Source organism: Bos indicus, chromosome 29 (assembly GCF_029378745.1).
Source record: "Bos indicus isolate NIAB-ARS_2022 breed Sahiwal x Tharparkar chromosome 29, NIAB-ARS_B.indTharparkar_mat_pri_1.0, whole genome shotgun sequence".
Lineage (NCBI taxonomy): Eukaryota > Metazoa > Chordata > Mammalia > Artiodactyla > Bovidae > Bos > Bos indicus.
The window spans coordinates 26,110,620-26,130,920 of record NC_091788.1 but is presented as its reverse complement, the minus strand read 5'-3'; the positions used below and the strand labels follow the sequence as shown (position 1 = coordinate 26,130,920).

Genomic DNA, 20,301 nt, shown 5'->3' with positions numbered 1-20,301 from the left:
GCTGCGATGAACATTGGGGTACACGTGTCTCTTTCAATTCTGGCATCTTTAAAGTTGCTTCCAGCTTTAAAAATGGAGAGTGATTCTCCCATGAAACCCTTGGGATTTCCATGTCCCAGTGATGTTTGTTTCTATGAATGCCTATAAAACCAGTGAACAATAATAAGATAAACTGGAAGAAGACATTTATGAAGACCCGTGGGTTATGTAGCTGTGTTGGTTATCTACTGCTGCATGACAATATCACTGCAAACTTAGTGTCTTCAAACAGTGTGAATTTATTATCTCTTAGCTTCTGTGGGTCAGGAGTCTGGGAATGGCTTAGATGGGTTTTCTTATAAGGCTGTCAAGGTGTCATGGCTGAATATTCATTGGAAGGAATGAGAGTCGGACATGACTTAGCAACTGAACAATGAGTATGTATAACTGATACACTTTGTTATACACCTGAAACTAATGCAACATTGGAGGTCAACTATACTCCAATAAAAATTTAAAAAATGAAAGAAAATCTGCCTTCTTAGCTGTACTTGGTTGTTCAAACAAAATGTATTTGAAATGGGTGAGTTTATAAACACTCAGATTACCCTGAAATGATGTGCCTGGTTCTCCTAGAGCTGCTGGGCATGCATCTGGAGGGAGATGGGTAATAAATGGATAAAGACATGGGTTAAGGCCTTGCATAAACTTACAGTGTGACCCTGGACTTGCTGCTTGAATCTCTGATAGTCTCAGTGACCTTGTCATACTAGCTTGTAGAGGTAATGCCTTTAAAATACGTAGGGTGATGCCTGGCACATTGTAAACATGCAGGAAATAGATATTATGATGATCCTTTAAGAACCCCAACCAGAGAAGACGAGTGTCAATTCTTAAGGTGCAATTCGTCACATAACCAGAGGATCAAGAAAATGTATGCTGAACACACTGTAGCTCATTCCTTCTCTTGAAGCTCATGGAGGGTTTGATGCGGTAATTCCTTGTGTGTATAGGATTCGAAATTAGAATCCAATTTGCCCATCCCTGGAGCTGGGCCATTTGGAAAGAGGACTGTAGCTAAGAGTTGGACACGACTGAGTGACTTCACTTTCACTTTTCACTTTCATGCATTGGAGAAGGAAATGACAACCCACTCCAGTGTTCTTGCCTGGAGAATCCCAGGGGTGGGGGAGCCTGGTGGGCTGATGTCTATGGGGTCGCACAGAGTCGGACACAACTGAAGCGACTTAGCAATAGCAACATAGCAACTGTAGCTGCAACCCCTCTTCTGTTGACAGTGGGAGGCCCGGGGTGGATGCTTGGCCATGCCAGGGCAGGGCAGGGAGCACCCCAGCTCCCACCTCTCATTTCCAACCTCCCAGGGTGTGGTGGAAAGCACACAGGACTACGCTGGTTGTCCTTGGCAAGCAGTGGCTTCTCTGAAGCCATTTTCTGTAAAAGTGGAGCCATATGCAGGATCAAAAGAGGGGAAGAACACAGGGGATAAGCTTGGCGTATCTAAGGGGAACCAGGATGCATGCTCCATACCAAGACTTTCTTCCCACAGGCCAAATGAAGATGTTAAATACATTTTAGAAAAGTTTTAATTTGAACAACTTATGATTAAAAATACATTTTATAAATAATTTTTCCATAGACTTGATTAAGGATTGTTGCAAACTTTACAAAAAGACATACTGCAACAACAGCAGAAAGAAATTACAAAAAAATATAGCTACAGTCCTCCCATTTAAAAATACATTATACATCACAGCGTTTTCTTTGTGCAAAGTTAAAGAGAGCGCTGTGTTAGGCCTGTCACAGGTTCACCCGAAGGGAAGTAAACTTTAACACAGTTACTCGGCATAATAGGGTAGGCACAGCTGAAAAAACCAACCCCTGCCCCCAGAAGTTAATATATCTTAGTTCAACATTTTATTTTGTAGGACTGATGGCTGAACTTAGCTTAATACAAATATATATTTATATGTCTGTGTGGATATATATATATTTAAGTACGAAAATAAGTGTCTGTTTTGCAAATAAGTAAACCCCCAACGTATTTACAGTATTTTCAGAGAATGTGTTCTCCAAATCAGTCTGAGGCCATCTTCTCTGTTACACAACTCTTCAGAAGATTAAACGAAGCCAAATATGTCAATTAATGGACATCCTCCACTGAGACTTCCAGTTTTCGCTGTGGGACAAGGAGCGTTCCTACGGAGGTGTAATTAGCACCGTCAAAATCCGTGCAGGGGGAGCCTGTTGGCTTTGTTGGTCCACCTGGAGTGCGGAAGAAGCTTTCGGCCACTGGCTGGGACCCTTTGGGTGTCACAGGAACAGGCTGCTTGGAAAGAGAGGAATGGAGAAAAGTCAGACCCACACAGACAGGTCCATGTCCTGGCAAACTCAGCAGAGTGAACTGGAAGGACGTGTCATATGATGGGAACCTTGAATGCCCTGAAATCTGCTAAATGAGCCTGCCTGAGTTTCACATGCTCAACTATTTTTCTTAAGGGGAAGCAAAAAGCTCATGATAACCCCATAATCTGGACTCCTTGAGCACTCTTGCTGGATTTACAAGGAAGGCAAGCCTTTAAGCATTTCCTTCTCCCATCCTTTCCTTGTCCGAAAGCAAAAGTGAGTCTCCCATGATACTGATATTTGGGATTTAAGAACTACAAGAGAAAAAACATCAGTGAATGGACATGCTCTTACCTGTTGTGCCCCTGTCCCTGCAAATGATTGTCCGTTTGTTTGGTTCTGGCTCAGGATGGATGCGTCACACTTGGTGGCCCTTCCTTGCTCAGCGCCTGCATTTTCGGGTGTGACACTAACAGCCTCTATTCTTGGCGACACGGCAATGGTTCCGGGTCCAGGGCTGGTGGACACCTGCACACCGGGGGAGATGAGGCCCAAGTGCTGCAGGGTGAAGTTTACAATGGCTGAGCTCGGGTTCTGGATGGGAAGTGGGTGGCTCGAAGAGAGAGCTGGGCTGTTCCCAACAGGGACGGCTGCCATGGAAGTTGGTGAGACCATTAGCTTCAAAGGTGTTACTTGAAAAGAGGGAAAATTAACAGCAGTGAGTTCAGATGATGTCACTGGAATAACACCTGGAAAGAAAAGGCAGGACAATATCTTAAAAGCACAATATCTTAAAAGCACATTTGTCCAAGAAGTATATAAGGCTCAAGTGAGCTTGAGAATGACTGTGTTTGAAAGATGTTTTTAAGTACACTCACCTGCAATCGGGGAGCTGTAGATACTGTGATTTGGGGAAAGTGTACCTGAGTTTTCATTACTAGACAGAATGGACTCTGCCCCCAGGGTTGAGCACTGGGTGAGAGGGATTAGGTATCCTGATGGGAACAAGGTCTAGAAAACAAAGAGGAAGGGTTTATTTTACACATGAATACAGAAAGAAACGATGGAAACAGTGACAGATTTTATTTTCTTGGACTTCATAATCACTGTAGATGGTGACTGTAGCCATGAAATTAAAAGATGCTTGCTCCTTGGAAGAAAAGCTATGACAAACCTAGACAGCATATTAAAAAGCAGAGACATCACTTTGCCCACAAAGGTCTGTCTAGTCAAAGCTATGGTTTTTCCAGTAGTCATGTATGGATGTGAGAGCTGAACCATAAAGAAGGCTGAGCACCAAAGAATTGATGCTTTTGAACTTTTGGTATTGGAGCAGACTCTTGAGAGTCCCTTGAGCAGTCTTCCTGGGTTTGCAAGGAAGGCAGGCCTTTAATCACTTCACTCTCCCATCCTTTTCTTCTCCCAGAGAAGGCGCTCAGCCTTCTTTATGGTGAGACAAACAAGTCAATATTAAAGGAAATCAATCCTGAATATTCATTGGAAGGACTGATGCGGAAGGTGAAGCTCCAATACTTTGGCCACCTGATGTGAAGAGCTGACTCATTAGAAAAGACCCTGATGCTGGGAAAGGTTGAAGGCAGGAGGAGAAGGGGATGACAGAGGATGAGATGGTTGGATGAAATCACCAACTCGATGGACATGAGTTTGAGCAAGCTCTGGGAGATGGTGAAGGACAGAGAATCCTGGCGTGCTGCAGTCCACGGCGTTGCAGAGAGTTGGACACAAGTGATCGACTGAACAAAAACAAGAAAAATGACCACGTGCCTCTTCTGGGACTAATATCCATTGGTGGTTATTTGTCTCATCAGACCAAAGCCTCCAGTGGTATGGGCCACGGGCAGGCCAGCTCTATGGCTCTTTGAAGACAGTATCCCTCCTTCCCATCCCAACAGTTGTCCTGAATAACCACATGTTCCTTAAATGCCAGCTGGCGTCTTAGGAAGTGTCCTAAAGTCAGCACTGAGTCTGCTTAAGGGCAAGATTTACCTAGCACTCCCCACCACCCTCAGCGTCCTAAGTCTGCTTCCGGACTTCTTGGTATGATGTGGTGCTGTCAGAACAAGCTGAATGCAGCTGGCCACCGTAGTGCCACTGCTGTGTTATCATCTGATTGTCCTTGAATTATGTGGGATGGTATTTCCCAGAGACTATTCTGAGGGACCCTAGTTCTTTCTATGGGATGCAAGCAGGTACTACTTGAATCATAATTAAATTATGTTTGGGGAAATGCTGAATTCAACAAAGGAAAATGGAATCTTTATGACAGAATTTCTAAGGGAATTTCATGATGGCATACAGTGTGAATCTCCAAGAGAGTGTTCATCATTTAACATTTCCCAGGCTATTCAGCAACTAAATGTTTGGTAGTACTGGTATTTAAGGAAAAAAAAAAAAACATGTTAAGAAATGTTGATTTAGAGAAAGGGAATGTCAAACCACAGGACTAAAATATAGCCTCTTGGCTGTTTTTGCAAATAAAATTGTACTGGAACATAGCCATGCTCATTCATTTACATATTGTCTGCAGATGCATTCCTACTTTAAAAAAATTTTTTACAATGGCAGAATTGAATCGGTGTAACAGAAACCATATGGCGCACAGAGCCAAAAACATTTACTCTCTGGCCCTTTACAGAAAGCTTCCCTTGTGGCTCAGTTGGTAGAGGATCCGCCTGAAATACAAGAGACTGCCTGCAGTGCAGGAGATGCAGGTTCAATTCCTGGGTCAGGAAGATCCCCTGGAGATAGAAATGGCAACCTACTATAGTATTCTTGTCTGGAGAATTCCATGGACAGAGGAGCCTGGCAGGCTATAGTCCATGGGGTCGCAAAGAGTCAGATACGACTTAGTGACTAAACCACACAACCTGTACAGAAAAGTTTGCTGACTCCTGATTTGGAATAAAGGAATTATAGAACTATAGATCTTTTTCCCCCCTAGTACTTTAGGTTCCAGTGATACCAAGCAAACACTCTTATACAAATGAAAGGGCAGGGTACCAGGTTTCAAAAATGACAGATAAGAGCACTGATTAATTCATATTAGATGTCCAAATGTCATGCAGAAAAAGCTTTAGGGAATAAAGTTACATTCCACACGGAAATGGCCAGAGTGTTGGGCTGTGTGTGTCTGCAGCACGCCTGCTCATCACGGTACTTTTCCAACAGAGCCTACATGGGTGGCTGAGCCACCTGCAAAGTCTGATCCGTCTTACCAGGAACAGGATTGGTAAAAGCGAAAAGCAGCTCTTGTAAACCAGAGGCCCACCTTTCATCTCCCTGCAGATCTTTCTTCTCACCACTGTCAAAACAACGCCCTATGCTTTGATCTAGCTATTAATAGGTCCAGTCAGAATCCCCAGTGCTAAGGGGTAACACAAACTTTCAATTTTATTTCTTAGATGCTTGGTTCTGTTCAATATCTTTACTAGCAGGTTCCTTGAAGGCTTCAGGAATAGAGAATTTTCAAGGGGCAGATTTAGGTGTTTTACCATCGGCTGCTCTTTGGCATCTTACAGTACAATGTTTTCTGGTTTAACTCTCTTTAAAAAATCTCCAGCAAAACTCTAATAATTACTTTTCCTTTTCCTATAAACTATATTCATCACAAAATTGTTTCATCTCTAATGCCAATCCCTTTTTTAAAATTAGAACTATTCAAGTAGCAGGATGAAAATAATTTGACATACTGTCACTTGTAAGTCTTCTCACCCAGACTATATATCAACACTCCTACCCTTCTTCCTACGACATGATCCTCTTTTGCTTTCGCCATATTTCTTACTATTCACTACCTGATATGCTTGTGTGTGTTTGTATTCTCTCTTCTCTCCACCCCCAGAAGTGTAGATTCTCAGTAAATGTTTGTTGAATGAATTAACACGTGAATCTCTCCCTTTCTTTGTTCTGCTCAGTCCATGCTAAAAAGAATTGGTCAAAATGAAGTCAGAGATGAAAAAAAGAGCAGGGGGTGTGAGGAATCTATCCAGTGAAAACCCTAATCCTGAATAACTAAGTGAGCAACAGGAGACCATTATTAAATCATACTCATTGCCTCAAAGAGATTACAGACCTCCCAGAAAATCAAATCAAGCTGAAGCCTTGTGATTTTCCCCTAGCATGTGTATTAAATGCAAAATGATACTATGCTAAGATAATGGATGTTTTGAATGGTTACCATGAGACCATCCTCAGGGAAGATCTGACAGACTCTAAAGTCTCCTTAATAACAACAGTTACAGATAATACCCGTCAGCTTCTACAGTGCCTTGAAAGGATCACAAACCCCTTTATGTATACCATCATGTAATAAATTCATTTAACCTCACAAAAACTGTAAGATGGCCCTGGGGCAAGTGCTCAAAAGCAATCATCCGCAAAGGCAGGTGCTGATTTGATCCAGAGCACAAGTGCTTTATACCCAGTAGACAATCAGGAAAAACTGGCAGAACAAATTCTTTATAGATGTGGGAAAACAAGATGTAGAGATGTAAAATAACCCGAGTTAACAGCAGGGACAAAATGAGAGATTAACTTCTGCTTCCATGTTTAGTGATGTTTGTTTATCTGCTGATGCTGTCTTTCATATACAATTGTCCCAAGAGTGGAAAACGAGATAACGTATGCAAAAGCGCCCAACACTTCTGCCATCTAGTATGTGGGTAGGCAGCCAGTACATATTCTTTCCTTCCTAAATTAAACTCCATCCAGGAAAAAAACTGTCTAGAACATCAAAACATCTAGAAACCAATGCATCAGATACCCTAAACCTTGCCAAGCTAAGTCTGATTTTTCTATTTGCACAACATGGAAATTTTGGTTTAAATTTGACGTAGAAAGTAAAAACAAGGGGGATCCATTTCTCTGCTAGGCCACAGATGTCAGTTACGTGATGTCAAACGAATATCAAGTAATGACTCAGAAAGCGGGAGTTAGAGGAACCCTATGTGTCCATCCATTCATTTGGGGTCACGTCTGCTTGTAAATTATTTAAGACTTTCATGGCAGGTGTTTGCATTCCAGTGTGGGATAGAGAAATGGACTTAAGGACAACCACCCACAGTGCTTTAAAAAGAGAGCAGATAATCCCTTCCTCCAAAGGTTAAAAATGCTTCTGCCGCCATCCCAGTCAGGGGATTAGCTGCCTGAGGCCTTGTTTGGATTATGGGACGCTAAGGAACAGTTCCCTGTTTTCTGGGAGACTGCTCTTTGCTCTGGTAAATTTCACGAGCCAGCAGAGTCCCTCCTAATTAACTGGGGGGTACCTAAAGCTTTGCACAGTTCAAGGCTGTACTTACTGTGGAGACATTTTCAGGTGCTTTCTGGTCTTCTTTAAATTTCTTTTTGGAACCACTGTCCTCGAGCATGCTTGCCCTCTTGGAGCCTTTTTCTCTAGCTGGCTCCCTCTCTCGGTTCTTTGCACCTTGTCTCTCCGGCCCTGGCAGCAAACTTCCAGGCCTGGTGGATACACTGGACTTTGGGACGTCACTGTCTGCATTCTCGCCGGTGGCATCAGTGGAGTCCTCTGATATCATAGCGTTAGAAGAGGTGGTGGGGCAGACCGTGGGGCTCAGGCCTGGGGGTGGCGTTATAGTTTGGGCCTGGGCAGGCTGCAAGTAGATGGCATACGATGTCCCCGAAGGGGTCTGAGGTAGGATCACCGGCACTGCTGGTGACAACGGGCTGGGGAGGAGGGGGACCACCCCCAGGGGCTGGATGAGGGATGGTGCCATCATCTCTGGCTCGGCATTTGCTGGAGTGTCCAGAGGGGCCACGGATTTGCAGTGCCCAGATCCTGCCAGCTGTACTGTCACGTTCTTTCTGGGTTCACTAAAAGACAAGATTGAAAACATGAGACAATGGAAACACATGTTCTCTAAAATGTTCTACTATTTTAGATTGCCCCAGATTGAAGCTACGCTTTTATGTAACTAGCAGATAGTTTCTGTAATGATTCCATATTATGAGTTAAGGAGAAGATTCTCTCACCGGTTTCCAAGGTTATTGCCTATTCTTACATGAAATAAGTAATCCTAATGATGCAACATAAAGTAACGCATCCTGTTACTGAAGAGCATTGCCCACCTACCTTGATTGCTCTTCTAACTGCATTTTGCAGATAGCTGCGAGCTGAGCCATTTTGCTCTGGAAAGGTACAGAATTCTGAGTGCTCTCAGCTGGTAAAAGAAAAAGAGGGTGGGGGAGGGAGTTGGTCAAAGCAAAAGAATGAATCTTCACAGAGATGAAACATCACTGAGGTCAAAGGAACAGAAAACATGCACTGCTCCCTCCCCCAAATCACACAGCAATTAAATGATAAACCCCACGATTCACATTTTATCCTTTAATTCAAATGTAAGTTGGGCTTCAAGTATGTTTGGGACTATGGAAACAAACAATTCTCTAGCAAGTCCCGAGGGATCAAGGAAGCTAAATGTCAATGAGGAGGGATTCTTTGAAGCAGAGCCCTGACACGATAGGACACGTACCTTTGTGGGTTTTGATAGGGCTACTGGGAGCAGAATTTATCTTTCTCCGGTCACTCTCTATGCTCTTTACCAGTTTGATGAGAGATGGGTGTCGAGTGAAGTTTGGTTTCCCACGTGTGGAAAAGAGGTTTTTGGCACAGTTCTCTTTTGAAGATTGCCTCGCTTCCAAATCAGAGGCAGCACAAGGAAGGACTGGGCTGAGACCTGAAACTGGAAAGGGCAGTGTGTTAAGACATGAGTGGTTCAGCCTCCTTCTGGGGTATGAGGTCAGTGCGTGCACGCTCGCTCAGTTATATCCAACTCTGTGCGACCCTATGGACTGTAGCCCGCCAGGTTCCTCTGTTCATGGGGATTCTCCAGGCAAGAATACTGGAGTGGGTTGCCATTTCCTCCTCCAGGGGATCTTCCTGACTCGGGGATTGAACTGGCATCTCCTGTGTCTCCTGCATTGGCAGACGGTTTCTTTACCACTGAGCCACCTGGGAACGGTTCTAAAATGATTTCAGATTAAAGTGGCAACAGTTACGTGCCTACTATGTGCCAGATACCATTTCAAGGGCTTTACCTAAAAAACCCTGTTCATCTTATTCTGAATGAATTCTGAGATGATAATTCACTTTAACATCTCTGAAAGACTTTGTCATCTTATAACCAGTGGTGTGCTCTCAGGGTGACTGTCAGTGGTTTTTATTTCTTACTGAAATATAAAACATCGGGCATATCAGCATCAGTGGAGACTTCATCTGATGAAATAGGGTGACCGTCCCTGCTATGGACTGAATGTTTGCATCCCCTGCCCCATTCCTTCTCCCCAAATTCACATGTTGAAACCTGATGTCCAATGTGATGGTACTGAGAGGTGGGGCTTTTGGGAGATGTTCATGAGGGTGGAACCCTTTTGAATAGGATTAGTGCTCTTATAAAAGGGACTCCACAGAGCTCTCTAGTCTTCTTCCACTATGTAAGGTTACTATGAAAAGACTAGAAAAGTCTAGAAAGCAGGTCCTCACCAGACACCGAGTCTGCCAGCCTTGGACTTCCCAGCCTCCAGAACTATGAGAAGTAAACATATTGTTTATCAGCTACCAAGCCGATGGTACTCTGTTGTGGCAGCCTGAACAGACTAAGACACTCTCCACAACTCAGGCAGGTACTTCTCAGGAAATGCACTCCCATTTCAGAGACATTTCAGACATTAACTAACTGGTTCAGGGTCTCTCAGCCCGAAGAACGTGGGCCTGGGATATGAACTTGATCAGTCTAGCCCAGAGCCTGTCCTCCAAATCCCTGTACTGAAGGACCTCTCATTGAGGTTATCTCCAAAACTGGAAAAACCTTGCAAAGGCGCTGTCGTTCTTCCTACTAGGGGTGAGGAAACAGTCTTAGAGAAGTCACCTGCCCAAGGCCACACAGCTGGAATAAGTGGCAGAGTTAGGACTGGAACCTAAGCTTCCCTCTGCTTCCGTGGCCCATGTTCCTGCCACTTTCCACAACTTCTGTGTGTGGGGTCTTGGTAGAACACAAAATGTAAGAATCCCAGAGTTAAGATGGAGACAGAATATTCATTCTGGAATGAATCCATTTAATAATATTCTCCACATGCACAGGCTCTGTTTCAACTTTGCCAAATTCTTTTACACACAGATTCTACCTCTTACACGGGTGTGATGGTTATGGACCTTGAGTTGCTGATGGAACCAAGGGCCAAACTTTCCATATTGGTGCTCATCTTTGTCTTTTCAATCACTTATATATTATGCTCTTCCCATGTGGGAGTATGGGTAGGAAGAGAAAGGAAGAATATTTCCAAATGTGCATTAATTCAAAGTAATGAAGCAATGAATATACAAGGAAATAAATACATACCACTGGGATTTGGACTGACTTCTGGGCCTGTCCATTTAAAAGCTGGTTTTCGGCCTCTTTCCTCTGTCACATGAACTTTCTTGATAAGATCCAGGCTGCTCAGAACATTAGCTATATCATACAACCTCCTAATTTTTGCTGGGGGAAAAAAGTATATATATCACTTAATGGAATAATGAAAGATCAAAGGACTTTGCTTCCCAAGGACTTCATGTGTAAGCTGTACACTCAAAGAGCTATCCTAACCATCAGTGTCAGAGAAAAACCATCAGTGACTTTTCTGGAGTTATTCTAGTAATACTGCATGGATGGAGCAGCCTGGTAGGCTGCAGTCCATGGGGTCGCTAAGAATAGGAAACGACTGAGTGACTTCATTTTCGCTTTTCACTTTCATGCATTGGAGAAGGAAATGGCAACCCACTCCAGTGTTCTTGCCTGGAGAATCCCAGGGGCGGGGGAGCCTGGTGGGCTGCCGTCTATGGGGTCACACAGAGTCGGACACGACTGAATCGACTTAGCAGCAGTAATACTGCTTTAATGAAAACAAAAAGTTTTAAATATTGAGACTCAATTACTGCTGATACTGGATTTTGAAACAAAAGCACTGGATTTTGAAACAAAAGGAAAAATAACTCAATGAGATCACCCTATTGGGAAACATGTTACAGATTTTCTAATAAAAAGTTACCACTGCTGGGCATCTCCTAATGAGGATTCAGAATTTTTGGAACAAATAGAAATAATCAATAATAAATGTACTATTTTCCTGCTTGTGATAGTTTATGACAATAAATGTATTTAATTTCACAAGCATGGAAAATTTTATACCTATCAAAATTTATAAACATTTATACTGTCCGTATGTATAGGCAAAGCATAGATTTGCTAATTCTATAAGTCTTACATATCATGAAAAGTTCTGTTACAGAAGTCTGCCTTTACTTCATCTTGTAGTACAAAGCTGCAAATTGAGCCCCGCCTTCACAGCCACGCCGGAAGGTTCTGAATTCCCTAGGGATTCAGCAAATTACACATCTGCAGTTCCTGGAATAGTTTCCAAGGCTGTGACTAACCAGTGAAATAGAGAGCTGAAAACTGGTGACTCAGAGAAAGCAGGCAGCCCATCGGTAGGATTGGGATGTGTTTTCTGAAATGACAAATCTCCTAAGCCAAATGCTAGGCTTACTGCCTTAATCTCTACTCATTTTGTCTTTATGGAGACACCATCAAACTGGAGGAGTCTCAATACTTTCATGGGACCAGTACAGCTTCACAAGGATGGGAAGGGGTCTGCATGACACCTCCCAGGCATTCCCCTGCTATGCCTCAGGGTCACCAGTCAGCCGGTCTCCCGAGTGATCCATGTCTAGGCCAGCCTAAGCCCTGCTCGGAGGTCAGCTAATGCCTTCTACACCTTCTCTCTGCTTCTCTGTGTGTGTGCATGGGGCAGTTCCTGCAAAGTCTTTTCTAGAGGCAAGGGCAGAGCTGTTTTAAGACTTCAATCTATGATTTCTTCCCAACAGAGAGCAGATATTCTGGCTAAAATCATGCTTTTTTTTTTTCCATAGTGAAATCAAATAGTTTTATTCAAGAATTGGAAATAATCAGTAGCCATGAGAGAAAATCCAATATTTAATAAACATTTCTGCATGTAAAAAGAAGAGCAATTACTCTCTTAGGTTACTCTCCTCGCTTAGCTATGGGACAGACTCTCAGGAGCAAGCCCTTGGGACCGCTCCTGACGGTGGTCATCTGCACACAGGACAGGGTGTCAGACTTTGGTTTCAGGGCAAGAGAGAGCAAGCCTTGCCTACCACCTAGACAGGCTGGGTTGTCTGGCCCAGCCAAGTCACTGTGGAGGCAAACTGTCTAAGGGCCGTAAGTGCAGAGAAGGGACACCGTAAAACCACTCTTTCAAAATGTCCAATCCACTGTGCTGCAGGTCACTTCTGGAGAGTGTTAGAAGTTATTTACACCCTCAAATACGAGAGCCAGTGGAGAGAGCAGACACTTGGGTCCCAGGCCCACTTTACTGCTTATTTAGCCTTCAGACACTGTAAAATGGAGACAGTGTTACAGTATCAAGTGAGGTAGATAAATCAAAGTGTCAGGTAAGAGTAGCTATATACGTATCTTTGAATCCTACAAGCTAGCTCAAGCAGTATCTTCATGAATTCTGGGGAGAAGTGAAGATACAAAAGCCTAACTAGAGATGATCTGTTTATATAGCCAATGTATTGGAAAGTAATTTAAGAGTAGGTCCAAAAGTCCAGGGCAGTTGGGCCACTTACTTTTAAACTTGCTTCTATCCAAATCTTCCACATGGTCCTCCCAAGTTAAAATCTTGGCAGCAATTTCCAAGCTTACTATCTGAGGCGTTGACACCAAAAACAGCGTCACAAATTTTTGGCTCATCACTTTTAAAGACTTGTCTTTGCGGCTGTTTACAGAGGCTTTGGAGAAGGAAGAGGATTAGAGAATTAAAATTCATGAAGGGACAAGTGCTTTCAAAAGTAACAAAGCTACAAATACCACAGCCTGATCCCACGGTTGACTTGCAGCATTTTCATATGAAAAGCGGCAGTGGCTTTGAGCTGGGTTCCCTAAGGAACCTGGTCTCTAGACCTCCAAGAGGTTCCCTGCCACCTGAGCTTTTCAACACCAGCTCTCTCACCTGCCCGCAATTCCACTCCAGGGCGTTCGGCACAACACATGTCTGGGTGTCCATTTTGGCCAGTGTTTGATTTGATGATGGGATCCTCTGTATTGTAACTCTTACTAACTTCAAACTCTTGTTCATATTCTTTCTTTTTGATCATCATAATCTGCTCAGCGTACTTGTTCTCCTCCCCGACGCTTTTCAAAGTCTCAAGGATCTGGTTGAGGTTGTGTCGCCCGTGCCAAGTGTACCTGTTTTTGGCGAGCCGGCTCACCATGTGTAGACTTTCTAGGACGTTGACGATATCATAAATGCGTCGGCGCTCGACATCTGTGGAGAACAAGCAATAGCACCTTACTAGGATCAGATATTGTAATGTGGATAGAATCGAATACCTCTCTTTTCCCCAGGGATTCCTAGTCTGTAGGTTCTGGATTAAATAACTTCAGTGGCTCAGATGGTAAAGAATCTGCCTGCAGTGTGGGAGACCTGGGTTTGATCTCTGGGTTGGGAAGATCCCCTGGAGGAGAGCATGGCAACCCACTCCAGTGTTCTTGCCTGGAGAATCCCCATGGACCGAGGAGCCTGGTGGGCTATAGTCCATGGGGGTCACAAAGAGTTGAATACAACTGAGCGACGGAGCACAGTACATGCTAAACAGAGTATGGAGATGAGAAAGGCGTGTCCCTGCTCTCAAAGGGTACAAACAGTTAATATAAATTAGAAAGGTGACGTTTACTGAGGGTCTTTGATGCATCATACAGGTTTAGGAAGATTTTACCCTAACTTGTGAGGTAGGTGATTATTATCCATGCTTTTTTATTTCTTTAACAATAGTCTTTACTTTTACACAAGGCAGTACAAAATGAGGCAGTTCCTCAAAGGGTGACTTGGAGCTAGAAAATCCATCTTGAGTGTGAAAGTTAGTGCTAGCTGCTAAGTCATGTCCCCCTCTTTGTGACCCCATGGACCGTAGCCCACCAGGCTCTTCTGGTCCATGGGATTTCCCAGGCAAGAACACGGGAGAGGGTTACCATCGTGAAACTTCTTATTATCCATGCTTTAACGATGAGGAGATAAGGTCAGGCTGGCTAAGCTGCTCACCCTAAGGCACAGAGCAACTGCTGCTGCTAAGTCGCTTCAGTCTTGTCCGACTCTGTACGACCCCATAGACGGCAGCCCACCAGGCTCCGCCGTCCCTGGGATTCTCCAGGCAAGAACACTGGAGTGGGTTGCCATTTCCTTCTCCAATGCATGAAAGTGAAAAGTGAAAGTGAAGTCGCTCAGTTGCGTCCGACTCTTAAGGCACAGAGCTAGTAAGTGGCAAAACCAAGTCTTTCGAGCTCTAAAATCCATACTCTACCCTCCGTTTCTTATATTAGTTCCTAACGCACACGCACGGCTGTCATACAATAGGTACAAGGTTCTGAGATTCCTTGGTTCCTGGAACTTGCCAGAGGGCCTTTGTGTGCTAAGCTGTTCCTTCTAGCTGGATTCCCTCTCCCAGATGTCCTCATGGCTCCCCACCTCTATTCTTGAGTCCTTGCTCAGATGTCACCCTCCTAACAAGGCCTGACCCAACTACTTAATTTAAAATGAAGTTTAAAATTACGGAGCACACTCTTAGCACTCTGGATTCCCGTCTACCCTGGTCTGCATTTGCTTTTCTTTAGCACTCATTACCCTCTTACATCCTAATTACCCACTTATTATGTCCTTTGCATATTGTCTATTGTCTTCACTGGAAAGCAGGTTCCACAGGAGCGGGAACTTTGTTCTTTCTGTCCACTTATGTTATCCCAGCTGCTATGACATTGCCTGCCACATAGTAGGTAATCCATAGATACCTGCTAAATTAAATGGTATACCCTCCATAGCTATAATGAAGTGTATGTGAAGAGAGGAATCTAAATGGCATTTCTTAAAGTTGATACGTATGAACATGTATTAGAAGGGCAAAACTTTCTTCATGGGGTGATAGCTATATACTAAAAAAATCCTGTATATCTCTTCACAGATTCAGGTCGTAGTATTTTCATGACTCCAAAGGTATCCTACATTTGCCACAGATTCCTTTTTTAGCTCTAACTAGATATGAGTCCATGAAGAGAGGAGGAAAAGAGGGCGGGGGGATACAGTAACTTTTGGCAAACACAAACTGAGAAAGTGCTGAATGGCAGAGAGGGCTAAAGCCCGGCTCCCACGCCCAGAGGCTGGAAGAAAGCATTTGGCAGCCTGGCTCCTCAATGAGAAACAAGATGCAGGTTCAGAGTTGTAGCTGTTTGTGAAATAAGTCATAGAACAATGCTGCCTTACTTTACAGCTTCAGAGCTTTCACAGTACAGTCAGAGCAATCTCCATTGTGATTTTCTGCTTCTGTTTTGAGACTTAAATGTGACTGGGAACTACATGCTGTTATTCTGAAATTAATAGGGCTTGACAGATGGATAATTTCCGTGTGGTCTTGTGTCATTACAAACACTGGCTAGAAGGAGCGTGGGTCTGAAGGACTCAGTCTGTGAAGTGCCTTTAATGACTGACCATTTCAGCGAGCTCTTTGCATACTTACTAAGTTCTTCAGCTACTTCGTCAAGACAGATGTCATTATTCACAGCAGGGTTGGGATAGTTAGGGTATCGAGCTAAAAACTTATGACACAACAATCCTAAACTTTTCTCTTTTCGACTGGGTTGGGATTTCTCATATTCATCTCCAGAGAAGTGTTCCTACAAAGAAAGATGTAAATAATGTCTTATTCACAAAGATTTATTGGAGGCATTAACGCTCAATGACTAACACTTATATACATAGTTTGCTTCAGTAGCTGCAAAATTGGGAAGATAAGTGGGGAGAAGTCAGGATAAACTGCTTGAAGGATCTGAAAGGGAAGAAGCTCATAAGTAAGTGACAGGTTCAGATTTCCCAGAGCTGTATTTGATGGGGTCCAAACCTTTCCAGTGCTCTGACTGGGGTGATACTTTATACTGCTAGTGTCTCAACAGCCACCCCCCTTCCCTAGCTCCCCAAATCCCCCAGTTTCCACCCAGTCCTCTGCACACAAACCTACATGTAAACAATCTTTGACGTCAGATAATCCGTTTCTGTTGTCAAACAGACCCCTTTTCTGATCCCTGTTGCGGATCTCGGGGCTCACGGCACTGAAGAGCATTTTTAGGTTGGCTGTTGGTGTCCACGGTTCTCCCTGGGAGATCTCCTTGGGCTTGGTGGGTGTGGTTAAAGGGCCAAAGTCAGGCTGGATATCCGCCAACACTATATTTGCTGCAGTGGATTCTTTCAGAGGTGTTTTCATCAGTCCCCTTTTATGTGGCTCGAAAAAGAGATTTTCCTGGTTCAAAACAAGTAAATTATTAAATCCAGTATAAAAAAAAATTATCAGATAGCTTTTGACTCTAAGCATTGTATAAATAGAAATAGTAGTTAGGAAACATGCTCAGTGAGGTTGTAGAGATGATTAAATTAGTGACTATATTCCAGTGATCACTTTGACATTTGTCCAGAACAGCTAAATTCCCCATTTTTAATTCTGCAACAATGCATGGATTTAAAATTTTCATCTTATGTTCCAAGAATTTAAAAAGAAAACTTTAAGACTTACAATTTTAAAATTTATATTTTGAAATAATTTTAGATTTAGAGTTGCAAAGATCCTCCAGAGAGTTCCCATATACCTTTTACTTAACTTCCTTTAATAGGAATGATAATTTTAAGTGACCCCAAACTCCTTGGAGTGACTTTGACTCTTGACACTATAATAAGTAAAGGTCTCCAGGGCAGAAACCATATGCCATTCACCTGTGTATACACCTAGCACAACAGTTGCATGCAGTGGGTACTCGGTGAAATACCACTGATGAAGAAAAGTCAGAGAGCCAAGGAAACAAGGGCGAGGGCTAGCCTGTGGTCAGACTTGTTAGCAAAATCCACTGGGGTGCAAAATCCAGAGTGGCTACAAGCAGAAAATTCTGCTCATTGAATATTTACCCTTTTCACTTTACAGATGGAGAAAAAGGAACCCAGAGAAGTAAAATTAGTTAACCCAAGACCACAAAGCTGGTTCCTGGCAGAGGCTGGGCTGCCACTGAGACATAAGAGGGTAAATTAACAGCAGTTTATGCCTAAGACTGCTGCTGCTGCTGCTAAGTTGCTTCAGTCGTGTCCAACTCTGTGCGACCCCATAGTTGGCAGCCCACCAGGCTCTGCCATCCCTGGGATTCTCCAGGGAAGAACACTGGAGTGGATTGCCCTTTCCTTCTCCAATGCGTGAAAGTGAAAAGTGAAAGTGAAGTCGCTCAGTCTTTCGATTCTTAGCGACCCCATGGACTGCAGCCTACCAGGCTCCTCCGTCCATGGGATTTTCTAGGCAAGAGTACTGGAGTGGGGTGCCATTGCCTTCTCCACATACCTAAGACTAAAGGAGACTATGTTTTTTCTACTTTTGGCCACTGGCGACTTCACACATTCTTGCCATCTGTATCTATTCTAAAGAAAATGCTTGGGATGGCAGGTAAGTGCACTGAGATGGTACACTTGAGAGGTTCTGATCCAAGAATGGGATTTTTCTCAGGGCTGCTGTCCTTTGCCTCTGACCATCAGAAGCAACGGCAGTTCTCTTATTTGTTTACATCTAAAATTTTTAGGAAATTTGCATATTTCATTTTTTAACCCTATCAATATTTAGAAATCAATCAAGATATCACCAGTGACAGTGGCCCCTATAGTTAAAAGAAATTGGTGATTTGGTAGGAAATTATCTTAACAAGAGATCCAATGTCAAATCATGTCAAATGCCCCTTCTGAATTCTTATAGTTTAAGAATTCTCAGAAATATCATAAAGCAGCTAAAAAATTTTATTATTCTTAAAAATATCTTTTCTCTCTACTTATCTCTCTGAAACTTCCACCAATTCATTAAAAACTAGAAAGATTAATCCTGGGTAACTTTTCCCCTCTTCAAAAATTAAATTTCCCTTCCTTCTAGGTTTTTAATAGAGGTTAACCAAAAAAGAATGTGGTGTTGGTAAGATGTTGGATACTGAAAAATTATGCAGTAAAACCAGGATAATGTTGCATTTAAAACTGCAAGGATGAATACGGGAGCTAAAAAAGTACCTTTTCGTTCTCCATTCTGTAAATTTCTCATTCATTTAGTTTCTTTAAAAAGTTCCTTATCCTGATGGTTCAAGTAGTTCAGGTAGTCCAATTAAAAAGTTTAATATCCTTAAAGAAAAAAAGAAAATAGAAAAAGTTAAAGAAAAATGCAGGAGATCTGTTGAAAATACCTTTCATTACTGGACGCCACAGTCTGCTGAAACAAAGGCTAAGGTAAAGAAAACTGACAAACTACACTTAACATTGTATTCCCGACCGGAGGTAGCCCCACAGAGCGGGGAACTCCCATCAAACGCCCGTAAATTACTTCAGCAAGCCGATCTGCCGTCAGAATTTCTTTGGTTTTCAAGCAAACCCAGAAATTCCAATGACAGCCGTTGCCCACCTTAAGAGAGGGCAAATCATTCTCCGGACCGCACCGAATGGACTCCAGCGAGCACAAGCACCCACCTGTTCACAGATCAGAGTTCCGGACTCAAGCGCATGAGCCCAGGTTCCGGCTAAGGAGCTGCAACTCCAAATATCTGGATAAAAATCTACATCTAGATGCTTGAATTTCTCCCTTGACACACACGTGCATGGGATCAGCAGCAAAGTCTTGGGGAAAAAGCTTGATAGGTAACTTCCAAATTCAGTCCTTAAGCTCCTGGGCATTTAAAGAGCGCCTTACGATTAAAACTTTTTTTTTTTTTTGAAGACATTCTTAAAGATGCGACTTAAAAAAAAAGTTATGTACTTGCTATTCAGGTGGCCAGTTCACACCACAATCCTGGATCCTACTATGGAAGGCTGCATTTGCTCAGCAAGGCAACCAGGTACAGTCGCCACCAGCTCCCGCGCCCGGCGCGCTTCCCCTCGCTCCTGGCCAACTCCCCTCCCCCCTGGGCCCAGTACACGCGCCGCTAGTCAGGCAGTTCCCGGACTGCATCCTCGCGGTTTCTAGGGCAACGACTCCCAACCAATCAGAGCGTTGGCTGCAGGCCTGCGATTGGCTGGCGGCGCCAGGGGCGGGTCTGGACCTTCCGCCTTCGATTTAAAAATTTGGCGCGGAAAGCCATCCCTCGGTCGGCGCCGCCCCTTGAGCAGCGCGGGGCTTGAGCGCGGGCAAACCCGCGCCCGGAACCACGGCGTCCCCACCCCTCCCCCTCGCTCGCCCCCCTCCCCTCTGCGCGGGATCTCGGCTCCTCCCTCCACGGCCCCCGGCGGAGCGAGAGGCGGGAAACGGCCGCCGCTGCCTTCCCGATCACTCTTCCGGTGCCAGTCTGGCCCGGCGCCGCGCCCCTCTGCGCCCCGCTGACCTGTCAGTTCACCTCACACTTGGAGCCGATGCGGGCTGAGCGGGGACGCCTCTGCACCCCTTCCCCGCTCAGGCCTGGGAGCCCGCGTGTAGGGCTGTCAGTCGGTCCTTAAACGCCGCGCTGAGGTGGGTGCCCGAGGGAAACGCCGGGACCGGGACTGGCGGGCCGGCGGGCGGGCACAGTGGACGTGACCGTCCAGGAGCAGTCAAGCCCCCGATTTGAAATTAACCCGCTCCCGGCGCGAGCCGATCCCGCGGGCGGGGAGGGCCGCTCCCCTCCCCCACGCCCGCTCTTCCCGGCCCCGGACCACGCGCGCCAATCCGAGTCTCCAGACGGGAGCCGGCGGCGAATCAGGGTGCAGGCACCGCCCTCCGGTGCCGCCTCCAGGGCAGAGTTGGGGGAAAAGTTCAGAAACTTTTTTTTTTGGGCGAACACTCCCTCCCCTTGCTCAAAGTTGGGGAATAAAGTTTAGTCAGCCGAGGACACGCGGGTTGAG

The 20,301-nt window shown here is 44.4% G+C and overlaps 1 protein-coding gene across 4 annotated transcripts; it reads right to left on the bottom strand.

The window, feature by feature from the left end:
- Nucleotides 1–1,598: 1,598 nt before the first annotated feature.
- E2F8 (E2F transcription factor 8) lies at nt 1,599–20,074 on the bottom strand. 4 transcript variants are annotated; one of them, XM_070782367.1, is made up of 13 exons: nt 19,806–20,074; nt 18,508–18,615; nt 16,445–16,723; nt 15,947–16,103; nt 13,393–13,707; nt 13,010–13,171; nt 10,719–10,856; nt 8,853–9,062; nt 8,453–8,540; nt 7,662–8,193; nt 3,222–3,354; nt 2,698–3,092; nt 1,599–2,326 (listed from the first exon to the last, which is right to left on the bottom strand). In XM_070782367.1, exons 2-13 carry the CDS (start codon nt 18,520–18,522, stop codon nt 2,141–2,143), a joined length of 2,610 nt encoding a protein of 869 aa, XP_070638468.1. In that variant the 5' UTR covers nt 18,523–18,615; nt 19,806–20,074; the 3' UTR covers nt 1,599–2,140. The 4 variants fall into 4 exon arrangements, with proteins under 4 accessions (XP_070638468.1, XP_070638470.1, XP_070638469.1 ...); XM_070782369.1 differs by having other exon boundaries at nt 2,698–3,035; XM_070782368.1 differs by lacking the exon at nt 19,806–20,074 and adding an exon at nt 18,958–19,359.
- Nucleotides 20,075–20,301: the final 227 nt, after the last annotated feature.